At 37.1% G+C, this 13,353-nt stretch overlaps 1 protein-coding gene across 1 annotated transcript; it reads left to right on the top strand.

The window, feature by feature from the left end:
* Nucleotides 1-5,336: 5,336 nt before the first annotated feature.
* b3gnt5b (UDP-GlcNAc:betaGal beta-1,3-N-acetylglucosaminyltransferase 5b) lies at nt 5,337-11,074 on the top strand. Its single transcript, XM_048164581.1, has 2 exons — nt 5,337-5,541; nt 9,703-11,074. The coding sequence occupies exon 2, from the start codon at nt 9,904-9,906 to the stop codon at nt 11,056-11,058; it is 1,155 nt and encodes a 384-aa protein (XP_048020538.1). The 5' UTR covers nt 5,337-5,541; nt 9,703-9,903; the 3' UTR covers nt 11,059-11,074.
* Nucleotides 11,075-13,353: the final 2,279 nt, after the last annotated feature.

Raw genomic sequence — 13,353 nt, 5'->3', positions numbered from 1 at the left:
AGGCTTTTTTTTTAATGGTTTTAGAAATAAAAACCTAAAAATAACCATTGTGTAGCCTATAGGTCTCTCTAAGTAATGTTATGGGAAGTGGGAAAGTTAGTTTATGGTTATGAAAAAAACTAAAAATAACTATTCGAGAACATTCTGTATAGCTTCTCTTTGGGTTTTTACCAAAAAAAAAAAAAAAATCTTCCCTGTAACATCTAGAAAGGATAGTTTATGGTTATTTAAAAAAATAATAATAATAATTGTTCTGTATAGATTTTCTTTAATTTACAAAAATATGTCACTGCAACATTCTGGGAACCTACTGAGAATGTTCCTGGAATGATGTTATTTAGTTCCAAAAAACCCAAATGGGAACCATATGGGAATGTAAGGAAAACATTCGTGTTTGCTGGCTATTAAATAAGCCTCAAGAAGCCATGGTTTACAGTGATTTAGATTTAGAACAGCTCATCTCTCAAAGTTTGTGGGCAGTGTAATAGAGTGCAACAGTGCCTACCCGCTTTTTCAGCGGCTCTTTCCCATTCATTTTTCCCATAGAAATTTTTAAAAAACTCATTGTTATAGAGTCATAAGTCACGAACCAAGCCAATCAGCTATACGGGGTGAATCATAACACTACAAAATTTGATTTGAAGCAAAAAAAAAAAAAAAATGGACAAAGGTACCAGACAGAAGAGTTGGAATTGAACTTGAAAAATATTGTGTATTGACGTCTTTCCGTGGTTGAAACATACCTGATGTTCATTTCATGCTATATCTAGTAGGAAGAGATGATTGGTTTATGTGCTGCTTGAATTGAGGCGCTACAGTGATCTATCCCATTCCCAACACATTAAGAGCCACAAAACAGTATTGAATTTCTTAAAAATTTGAAAGCAGAGATTGTTTCTTACTAAAAAGTAACCTGCTTTGTCTTTTCTGTCGGTGCCTTATTTGTATCCTCTTTGCTCTGCAATGTATTTCTTTTACAGTTCATTCAGAGTCAGATTTATTAGTTCCTGCTTTATCTTATATAGCATGTCTTAAGGCGTTAACTATTATCTTAACTAGTAAGATACATAAAAACTAATATGGTTATACTTAATGCAATGCATCTCTTATAGGAATTAACATAACACAGCTTAAAGATGTGTGTGACAAAGAAAAGGATGCAAACATATTTATCTTAACAATGGCCATTTTAAGTCATTTATGACTTATCCGATATTTGTTTGCATCATTTATACAAAACATATTGCAAGAAAATCTAATGTCAAACATTTTATTCTAGTTAACTGATTCATATCATCTTGAACACTTTGGTTGTTCGCTTCCTAAGAGGGGCTAGAAGGCTTAATTTGCCTTGCCCTCATACCGTCCCCACGTGGGACCTGTCTATGGTTCTTAGGGCCCTCAAGGGACCTCCCTTCGAACCTCAACATTCGGCTGGGCTGAGCCCTCTCTCGCTTAAAACAGCCCTCCTGCTAGCCCTAGCATCGGTCAAGCCAGTTGGCGACTTAAGCCGAGGACACACTTAACAATTGTAAGGCCAATTATGAATGTAAATTGATACTTACGACTGATTGCACTCAAACGCATCCAGTTAGAGCCAGTTGCGTTCAGTCAGCGATTACAGTCGGTGTTCAAATTTCGTGTGTAAGTATTTAAATCTGCTTCAGTCGCAGGAAACAATCGCTGTGCACTGAGCACAGTCTTAGAATGTTTTAGCTAGTTGTTAAATGTGTGCCCGGCATTACAAGCGCTCTCTGTAAGTGCATCCTGCCTTGCAACGACTGCAAGGTCATCCTAAAGCCAAGGCTCGGCTATGTGCTTAAGGTGCTCTCCACTCCTTTCACAGCACAGGTCATATCACTTTCGGTTCTTCCCTCTTCGGGAGATGTGCAGGGCCACCACCTACTCTGCCCTGTTAGGGCTTTAAGGGTATACGTCGAGCGCTCTGCCCAGTACAGACAGTCAGAGCAGCTCTATGTATGCTTCGGTAGTCTCACCAAAGGGCTCCTGGTCTCGAAGCAGAGATCGTCCCGCTGGATAGTAGATGCTATTGCGCAAGCCTATGACTCGATGGGCCTTCAATGCCCACCAGAGGTATGGCCTCTTCCTGGGCATGGTCCAGCGGTGTGTATATTGGTGACATCTGTGAGGCTGCAGGCTGGTCCTCTCTGTCCACCTTTGCCAGATTCTATAGTCTGGATGTCCCTAGGCTACAGGCGTGGGTACTCTCTGTCTAGTAGGCGTCGATCCCTATGTGCTCAACCCTCCATTGCCCTTATGTCTCTGGCCAACGGCCCGAGCTCGGACTCCCGGGGCAACCCGGCCTCCTCTATCCCTATGCAACCCTATGCAGGCCTTTCGAAGTGTCTCAAGCTAGGGTCGTTCCTCCTTAGCAAGCCGTTGTTGGATAAGTTCCCCATAGTGTCTTCAACGCAATACGAGTGAACCATATCGAGAGGGAACGATACTTGGTTACTAATGTAACCTCGGTTCCTTGAGATAACGGGAACGAGTATTGCGTAGACGGCCGTGCAAACAGGGTCCACAACTGGGCGATCATCGCTTCAGTCAATTAAAACCTGATTTCTATGGTGAAGCAAGCCGCTTATATAGGCAGATGCCTTTCCATTCTGGCGGGCACCATGCACGCCATGGCGGGAAGTGCACCCATTGGTTTGTACACCACTGCATCGCCATAGGTTCATGCAGTTGCGTACTCGTTCCCGTTATCGTTAACCATGGTAACCACAAATTAACCAAATAACACTATAGTTTATGGTATTTGTAGTAAAACTATTGTTGCACAAATAGTATCAATCTGCCAAAAAATCATAGATACCACACTTTAACTATAATAAAACCATAGTTAATTTTCATAAGTGTTCACAATAGTTTGCAATGCAAGCTAGTTGCAATGTGTTATTTAGCTAACTTTTTATTCATGCAAATAAAATTAGAGAATAATACAAATTTACAAAGCAATCTCAGTAGAATATGTTTTAACTTAGTGTAACATTTAACAGTTAGAAAACTACATGCATGTGACGTCACATTTAGGCGGGGCAATTCGCTTCCTTCTACATCCGTTTTGTCCGATGCCTTTTTATCTGAGTCCGTTTTATCCAATGCCTTTTTGTCTGAGTCCATTTCGTCTGATGCCTTTTAGTCTGTGGCCTAATTGTACGAGACCTGAAACCTGACGTCGTTTTTCCTGAGACCTGAAGCCTTTCAGTCTGAGGTGCGATGCTGTTTTGTCAAATGACTGAAGCCTTTTAGTCTGAGGCATGATGCCTTATATTTGTATGACTAAGGTCTGAGGATGTTCTAAAATGTAAACCGTACACTTGACAATTGTCTATTTACATGATTTCCTGTATTTGGCCCAAGTGTTCAAGTAGGTGTTTTAAAGTAAAGTGTTTTAAATATTAAAAAATTAATATATCATAGAGTTGTTTTTGGTGGGGTAAATTAAACATGATATGCGGTGATGTCACAATCATGTTGCATTGTGGTATATGGAGCTGCCTGAAGTGTACATATGAAGTAGACTTGCTCCATCTGTCAAAATCAAGGGAGCGAGGGTCTGTCCATATAAACTTCCTCGTCCATTTCACGAAGTGGAACGCACTTCAAAATGGCGGCAGGGATTCCCCCGAGGGGAAGTGCTTAGGGAAGTTTGTGAGTGCTTGTCTAAAACTGGAGTGGAATGTAGCCCAAGTCCCAAATGGCACCCTTCCTCTGGGTCGCACTTTCCTTGGACTGGGAATTATGCGTTTCTAATGCTGCCTTCACATGCTATCGGAAATTTGATAATTCCCACTTCTGAAGTCGTGATTACGAGCTCATCTCATTCAAGTTTCGCAATGGGAGGGCGTTAATGTGCAATTTTTACCTAGGAAACTCATAATTGCGATAATTCAGAGAGAACGTGAAGGCAGCATATGGCACCACTATCAACGCCTAAATGAATCTACAGCGATCAGGTGGTATAGCGGCCACGTGGTACACCTGGGAGCTTTCAGAAAACTCCCAGTTTACAAGCTGTAATTACGAGCTCTATGAGGACGTGAACGCTTTTTACAAGCTAGAATCTCAAAACTACAGGAATTACGGGGTTGTGTGAATGCACCTTAAGTCCACAAGACCGAAAGTGCATAGAAGTGTGCCATTTGGGATTCAGCTATAGTGTGGGTTTACTGTGCGTTAAGGGCACTGCACTTTGGCATTTTTAAGACATGGGACAGTCTTGTGCACTTACTTCCTGTCGCGAGCACACGCTCTCAAGTGGCCAAAACTGCAGATGTAGGTATTTGGACAAGGCACAGGTTTTATTTGTCACAGAATCAGCGTATTTGAACAAATCAGATGAGTAAATGATTCAATTAGGCTATCCATTCATAAATACAGTCGCTTGTTTAGTTAAATTATCACTTTGAACGAATCGGTTGAATGAAAGATTCAACTCACTCATTAAGACAGTGATTGCCGCCACCTACTGGTGGTTTTAGTTTCATATCTAAAGTAGCCTACTTTAAGTATTTAATATTTCTACATTAAAGCTGTTATTTTTAAAACATTAATCTCCTAATATAATTTATGGACAGTGTTGGGTATAAGTTACTCTAAAAAAAAAAGTAATTCATTACTAGCTACTAATTACATCTTCAACAGTGAAATTAGATTACTGTACTAGTTGCTCTCTTTCTAAAAACTATTCCATTTCTTATTAATAACTTTCTAAATCCCATATCAACATAAACCAGTTGAACAATATAAAGATAGACATGAAACTGCTCTTTTAATTATTTTAAATAATATAAAATTGCATAAATTATTCTTGAACTAACCAAAGTATTTAAAGGGAGAACATTGTCAAATTTTGATGTTAAATCCACTATTGTTTTATATAGAATTGTTGTAAAGTTTATACAGTATTTAATGGAATCCCATCAGAAGTAACTGTAATTAAAAAATACATTTAAAAATACTGTTCATCTCTGGCTTTGTTGCTCAGTTTTATTTCTGGGTTTTGATCTTCTCTCAACTGAGAGTGCACATCCTGTGTTTTATTGTATTATAATGTCTATATTACCTCTAAATTTTGACTAGGATAGGAATTGTTGCCTATTAATTGTTCTAGGAACAAGCATATTTTAATTTTTGTGTATTTTTGCTACTCCATAATGATGTTTTATAAAAGCAAATATAGCCTATAAGTCCCGTGAAGCGTGGTGCCAAACAACTCCTTCTAATTAACTCTGTAAACTCACTGTAAACCACTGCTTACGGGGCTTATTGATTTATTTTAGCATCGTTGAGTGTAATTTAGGGCTTCAGAGCGGTCAACATATCAACTAGACTTATCAACTGTACCTTTACACAAATAGGCATTTTCACGCGCGTCTCCTTTAACATTAATTTAAACAAATAACGGGAGTGTCCTTCGTTCCTCCTCGTGGTTAGTTCACTTTGCTACAACTTCCACAGAGCAAAGTTCGTCTTCGAGCAAACCAGGACGTCTTGCTGCTGTCAATCGACCTGGTAAGACCTTTATGACCTCTTTATGCTTTAATTTTTTTATTTAAAATATTATTAGCCGAATAACAAATTAGTGTCAATAGTTATCACATTTACCTTGTGATATTCCTTATGACAGTCTGGCGCGTAAATTCTAACGTAAAACTGACATATGGCACAACCATGCTTTTAATTTAAACAATTTCAATCAAAAGTTCAAAAAGAAAAGTTTAAAATGATAAAACAACAGTTATACCGTTCAAAATGAAGACAAAAAAGGAGTTTAAACACTTTCTGCTTGGACAGCTGTGTGAACTTGGAGAACTAACGTTACTGACTTCCCATCCACTAACCCTGTTGAAAAAACCAGCATATGCTGGTTAGGTTTGTTTTGAAGCATGGGAGCTGGTTTGAGATGGTCCTTAGCTGGTCATGAGCTGGTTTAAGCTGGTCCTGAGCTGGAGCTAGTTGCTTGGGACCAGCTTAAACCAGCTCATGACCAATAAGGACCATTATAAGCCAAGTTTGCTACTTGGTGGTTATGTAAATTTTATATTCATAAGTGTCCAGACACTTTTTGTGGTCATGTATGCGACTGACATCTGAGCATTCTTTACCTCAAATTACCTCACAACTGGTGATTTAACAACTTTGTGTTTTAATGGTTGATACAGAGTACCATGTTCCCATTTTTACCTAAAAAATCTGGTGAATATTGGTGAACTCCACTTTATTTAAAATGATTAATTTGTTAATAAAGTTACCTATTCTTCACATTATGAAATTTTGAGTAACTTGTCAATTTCCCTTTTTTTATTAAAGGAATAGTTGACAAAAATGACGATTCTTCTATCATTTACTAAGCCTTATGTCGTTCCAACCCTGTATGACTTTCTTCTGTGGAATACAAAAGACGTTTTTAAGAGCTGTTTTTGTCCACATTAGGGTATTTTTGGATGAACTATCCTGTTTTTTTAACATCTTGATGCTGTGAATGGTGGCAAACCGGTTAAGCATGTTAAAGTTGTGTATCTGAACCACGGTCTCCAGAGTTACTGAGAAGTAGACATTTATAGTATTACAATTCTGTGGAATCTGAAGCATTCTTTAAAGGGTTAGTTCACCCAAAATGAAAATGATGTCATTAATTACTCACCCTCATGTCGTCCCAAACCCGTAAGACCTTTGTTCATCTTCAGAACACTTATTAATATATTTTTAATTAAATCCGAGAGGTATATGACTTGTCCATAGACAGCAATATAATCAACACTTTTCAAGGTCCAGAAAGGTACTATAGACATAGTTAAAACCATCAAGGTGACTGCAGTGGTTCAACCTTAATTTTATGAAGTGACAAGAATACTTTTTGTGCACAAAAAAAAAAAAAAAAATGACTTTATTCAACAATCTCTTCCTTATCATTCTCATACATTGTTTACATTCAGGGCTTCCAGGTTCTACGTCAGAACACAGACTCATTATTGGCCGGCTCCTGCGTTAGCATCACACGCATGCGTCGGCTTTGGCCAATACTGAGCCGGCATTCGGACATAAACACGGAAGCCTTCACTGTGCTTACTGCGTCACTTGTGTAAAGATAATGACAGGGAAGAGAAGATATTGTTGAATCAAGTTATTTTTGTTTTGTTTTTGCACACAAAAAGTATTCTCGTCGATTCATAAAATTAAGGTTTCTGGACCTTGAAAATGTTGATTATATTGCTGTCTATGGACGAGTCATATACCTCTCTGATTTAATCAAAAATATATTAATAAGTGTTCCGAAGATGAACATAGGTCTTACGGATGTGGAACAACATGAGGGTGAGTAATTCATGACAGAAATTTAATTTTTGGGTGTACTAACCCTTTAAATGGCATTTCTTTTTTCTATTCTTATTCAGGAGTTTACTTGCCAAATAATTTAGAAAATCTTAAGCGTCTAACAGTCTGCAATTTTAAATGGACTTGTTCTGAACTTCCTCGGAATCCCAAGGGTCATGTTTTCTCAGAAGAACCTCCTCCTCATCATATCTGCAATCTTGGTTTTGTCAAGTGATTGTTGGAGGCTCAATGCCTGTCGTCACTCTTTTGTTCTCAGTGTCCTGTGTGCTCTGAAGTCTTAGACAGATTGGGTTTCAACAAAGAAAACAGAGACCCTCAAACCTGTTTTTTTTTTTTCTTCACATTTGCATTTACATTGCATAATATTTGCATTGATGTGAGAATGTTGCATTTTCTTTTAGGATTGCATACAGAAATCATTATTGTATTCTTCTATTATTCAAATATGTTGTTTTGTTGTAGTTCTTTACATCCGGACAAAGCCTATACTTGCTAATTCAGTGTAAAGTTTACTCAAGACTGCTGAAATTTTGCAAGGATTGACAAAACAAGGATTGCTACAGGTTGGGGTTTCCCAACTTTGGTTTGTTATATAGTGAATCATGAGCATGATCTTTTATATTTTTATAACATGATGTGATTTACTAGCAGAAATGAAACCTTGGTTGACAGCTGGACAGACTAGATCCATGCAAAACAGGATGTTTCAAAATGAGATGCATTAGAAATAACCAGCAAAGTTTGCTAAACCATTTACTTTGAATAAAACGCATCCAGTCACCCTTTGTGTAGCACTACTGTGATGGATTTGCATGTAAAGAAGTAAAAAAGTGTTTTCTCTCTTTCTCTTCAGTTTCTTTGTTTTTCCTCTTTCTGATTTTCCAAGATTATTTATAATTGATTAAATCTGTACTATTGTTTTAATAAATAGGCATGTCTAATGGAAGAAACGTACAGATATGAGACAATCATTTTGTCAATACCAGTTTTAAATAGCCATAAAAGGACAGTTGGCACAAAAGTAAAAAAATAGTTATCACATTTACCTTGTGATATTCCTTATGACAGTCTGGCGCGTAAATTCTAACGTAAAACTGACATATGGCACAACCATGCTTTTAATTTAAACAATTTCAATCAAAAGTTCAAAAAGAAAAGTTTAAAATGATAAAACAACAGTTATACCGTTCAAAATGAAGACAAAAAAGGAGTTTAAACACTTTCTGCTTGGACAGCTGTGTGAACTTGGAGAACTACTGACTTCCCATCCACTAACCCTGTTGAAAAAACCAGCATATGCTGGTTAGGTATGTTTTGAAGCATGGGAGCTGGTTTGAGATGGTCCTTAGCTGGTCATGAGCTGGTTTAAGCTGGTCCTGAGCTGGAGCTAGTTGCTTGGGACCAGCTTAAACCAGCTCATGACCAATAAGGACCATTATAAGCCAAGTTTGCTACTTGGTGGTTATGTAAATTTTATATTCATGAATCATGAGCATGATCTTTTATATTTTTATATCATGATGTGATTTACTAGCAGAAATGAAACCTTGGTTGACAGCTGGACAGACTAGATCCATGCAAAACAGGATGTTTCAAAATGAGATGCATTAGAAATAACCAGCAAAGTTTGCTAAACCATTTACTTTGAATAAAACGCATCCACTCACCCTTTGTGTAGCACTACTGTGATGGATTTGCATGTAAAGAAGTAAAAAAGTGTTTTCTCTCTTTCTCTTCAGTTTCTTTGTTTTTCCTCTTTCTGATTTTCCAAGATTATTTATAATTGATTAAATCTGTACTATTGTTTTAATAAATAGGCATGTCTAATGGAAGAAACGTACAGATATGAGACAATCATTTTGTCAATACCAGTTTTAAATAGCCATAAAAGGACAGTTGGCACAAAAGTAAAAAAAAAAAAAAAAAAATGCATGAGACATTTTTCAAAAATATCTTATGTTGTGTCATACAGGATTGGAATGAATGAAGATGAACAAATGATGACAGAATTTTTATTTTATGAGATAATTTTACTTTACATAATTGTATTTAAGAACCATCAATATTATACAATATGATAAGGTTTATATGAAATAAGACCATAACAATATGTCCTGGAGAAATTAATATTTGGTGCAAAAAAAAACAGTTACCTGTGATGTGGCTCAACTTACCCACAGCGTGAGGCAAGTTGAGTCACATCACGGTATGTTCAGGCATCTGGGATACTTTTTTGATCATGGCCACTTCTTCATCTACCTCACTTTCTCACAACAGTTTTTTGGTCGTCGCTGTATAAGACGTCAGCTGATGTTGTCGTGTACATTTCTCTTACAGACTTCCACAATCACACTGGGTGCACCACATTGGTCTTTTGTCATGACGAGGTCTTCAACATCAATGGCAGCTGAGCAATCACACTACCAGACTATTTCCTTGTCTCATACTTGGACACGTTTTGAAGGCCATCATGACTCTAGGTGAAACATAGCCAGGAATCTCGTGAAATCGGAACTGGAACCAAAGTTCAAAGGAGTCATGATGTTTCTCAAAATGCCTAGATTCAAAAAATACCAACTACGGCTAATGTCACTGTGCTTTAGTACCTTACTGGTCATGGCATACTGGGAAAAAATTGACAATAACATTGTAACCCATGTAATGTCTTTCTCATACCGCTACCTTCTCAATAGCTTCACGTTCATTAACGCAAGCTTTAGAGTCAATCCTGAAGACACTATGAAGTACAGCAATCGCAGATACCTCATAAACCACGAGAGGAAGTGTGACGAAAAGGATATTCTGCTCCTGCTCTTTGTGAAAAGCTCTTCTGAGAACTTTGAGAGAAGACAGGCCATTCGTTCTACTTGGGGTAATGAAACGTACGTTGAAAGGACGCTGGGTGTTACTATAAGGGTGCTGTTTGCTCTTGGCCTCCATCCTGAACCAGCGTACAGAAGCAAACTTAAGATGCAACTGTTCTTTGAGGACCAAAGATATCATGACCTCATCCAGCAGGACTTCATAGACACCTTCCACAATCTTACTCTGAAGCTACTTTTGCAGCTTGGCTGGAAAGAAGCCTACTGCCACCATGCCCAGTTCCTCATGTCTGCAGACGATGATGTGTTTGTCCACATTCACAACTTAATTCACTACTTGCAAGGGATCGGCCGCAATAACAGCAAAGGCCTTTGGATAGGAAGGGTGCACCGTGGTTCGCCACCCGTCCGAGATAAAGAGAGCAAGTACTACATGTCCCGAGACATGTACCCCTGGTTGGCTTACCCAGATTACACCCCTGGATCTGGGTATGTCCTCTCTAGAGATGTAGCTACCAAAATCTATAAAGCGTCACTCACCATAAACCCTTCCTTTCACATCGATGATGTCTTTCTCGGAATCTGTGCTAAAGTGATGGACATTGCTCCCCAGGATCATTTGTTCTTCTCGGGAGAAGGAAAAGCTCCTTATCATCGTTGTATCTACAACCAGATGATGACCTCACATGGACACGTCAGCGATATTCGCGAAATGTGGATGCGCGTAACAGAGGCTGAAGTTGGTCAGATGCCCTCAGGACTGATTTGGAGCCTCTACTGTACTGTCATGAAAGTGAGGCTCCTATGTGTACCATTTATTTCAAACTCTTACCCATGTAAGGCAGCTTTTTTTGAACATACCAGTTATTAAAAGTGAAAAAAAAGAACCCTTTTGTAACAAGTGCTCATAAGTAGTAGTCAGATTACTAGTGAGACGTAGTCTGTAGTATGTGCTGAGGGGGTGGGGGTGAAATAATTGAATGAACATGAAATAGTTGAAAATGAAGACTAAAAAAGTCATCAGAAGCTCTACCTGTTATTTCGGGCAGCGAATGTTCAGCGTGCATTTTTTAGGTTCCTGTTAGATAGACTTGCAAATGAATTTAGCATTAATCTGTATACAGTATATATTGTTTTACTCTGCCTGTGTATATATACAGTACAGTCCAAAAGTTTGGAACCACTAAGATTTTTAATGTTTTTAAAAGAAGTTTCGTCTGCTCACCAAGGCTACATTTATTTAATTAAAAATACAGTAAAAACAGTAATATTGTGAAATATTATTACAATTTAAAATAACTGTTTTCTATTTGAATATATTTCACAAAGTAATTTATTCCTGTGATGGCAAAGCTGAATTTTCAGCATCATTACTCCAGTCTTCAGTGTCACATGATCCTTCAGAAATCATTCTAATATGCTGATCTGCTGCTCAAGAAACATTTAATGTGTACAATTGTACAAAATATTTGTGTACAATATTTTTTTTTCAGGATTATTTGATGAATAGAAAGTTCAAAAGAACAGTGTTTATCTGAAATCTAATCTTTTGTAACATTATAAATGTCTTTACTGCCACTTTTGATTGATTTAATGCATCCTTGCTGAATAAAAGTATTCATTTCTTTAATTTCTTTTCAAAAAAATAAAAATAAAAATTCTTACTGACCCCAAACTTTTGAACGGTAGTGTATAATGCTACAGAAGCTTTGTATTTCAGATAAATGCTGTTCTTTTGAACTTTCTATTCATCAAGGAATCCTGAAAAAAAAGTACACAACTGTTTTCAACATTGAAAATAATCATAAATGTTTATTGAGCAGCAAATCAGCATATTAGAATGATTTCTGAAGGATCATGTGACACTGAAGACTGGAGTAACGATGCTGAAAATTCAGCTTTGCATCACAGGAATAAATTACTTTGTCAAATATATTTAAATAGTACACAGTTATTTTAAATTGTAATAATATTTCACAATATTACTGTTTTTTACTCTGTATTTTTAATTAAATAAATGTAGCCTTGGTGAGCAGACGAAACTTATTTTAAAAACATTAAAAATCTTAGTGGTTCCAAACTTTTGGACTGTACTGTATGTGTGTGTGTGTGTGTGTATATATATATATATATATATATATATATATATATATATATATATATAATTTCTGTTCCATTCCTTTCCATTTAGTAATTTGACATCTAATATCTAATTAAGATATTTAATAAAGTTGTCTTACAACTAACAACAGAAATCACTCAAATTCATTTTTTTTTTTTTTTTTTAGAATTCATTGTTATCCAAATGTAAAGAAAGCAACAATTTCCAACAGGGTGGGGCTTAGATTGACAATCAATGATTGTCTTGTCTAAAAATGTATTTGCTCTTAAAGAGACAGCATCCAATTGAACTAAATACATTCATTTGCAGAGCCGCTTGCCCTATGTAGCAGTGTTGCCAACTGCTTTCAATTGAAAGTAGCTAAAGCTGGTAGCTAAATGTCACTAGATTACATCATAATAGCAAATTCATTGATCTATATAAATACGAACAGAGATCAGTGGGCAAAATTAGAATCTAGATAAGGTTTGTCCAAGAAGTTGCTAGATTGGTCCCTAAACTTTTGAAAAAAAGTCTCAAAAGGGGTGGGGAAATCACTAAATCCAGTGACAGAATCCCAAATTGGCAACACTGTTATGTAGGGTCACAAGGAAACTGTAGTCTTTCTCAGCGTCTTGGGCCAAAGGCAGTGAAACAGTCTCGCCTGAATGAATAGCCAGTCTATCGCAGGACTAATTTAACTAAATGAAAACAGATGTAAGCCCAACTTCAACAGCTTTTATTTCCTCCTAATGTCTTAACATGTAATATCTGTATGAACATAAAAAAGATTCAACAACTGAGACATAAACTGACCAAGATTCACAAACATTTAATAAGCAGAAATGGATTAAACGAGTCCCTCTATGAAATATGAAAAGTCGCAGTGAGTATCTGGTATGGCACCAACTGCTTTAAGTTCATCTCTTCCTCATGGACTGCAGCAGATTTGCCAATTCTTGCTATGAGATGTTACTCCACACTTTCATCAAAGCATTTGCAAGTTCTCCAACATGACTGGAAAGGACAAATGATCTCCGTTGACACACTTCCTTCCATGCATCG

Source organism: Megalobrama amblycephala, linkage group LG17 (assembly GCF_018812025.1).
Source record: "Megalobrama amblycephala isolate DHTTF-2021 linkage group LG17, ASM1881202v1, whole genome shotgun sequence".
Taxonomy (NCBI): Eukaryota; Metazoa; Chordata; class Actinopteri; order Cypriniformes; family Xenocyprididae; genus Megalobrama; species Megalobrama amblycephala.
This window is presented reverse-complemented; position numbering and strand designations above follow the sequence as displayed.

Bases quoted from the DNA above. Each gene is read 5' to 3' on its own strand.
- b3gnt5b (XM_048164581.1), top strand. From the start codon at position 9,904: ATGATGTTTCTCAAAATGCCTAGATTCAAAAAATACCAACTACGGCTA.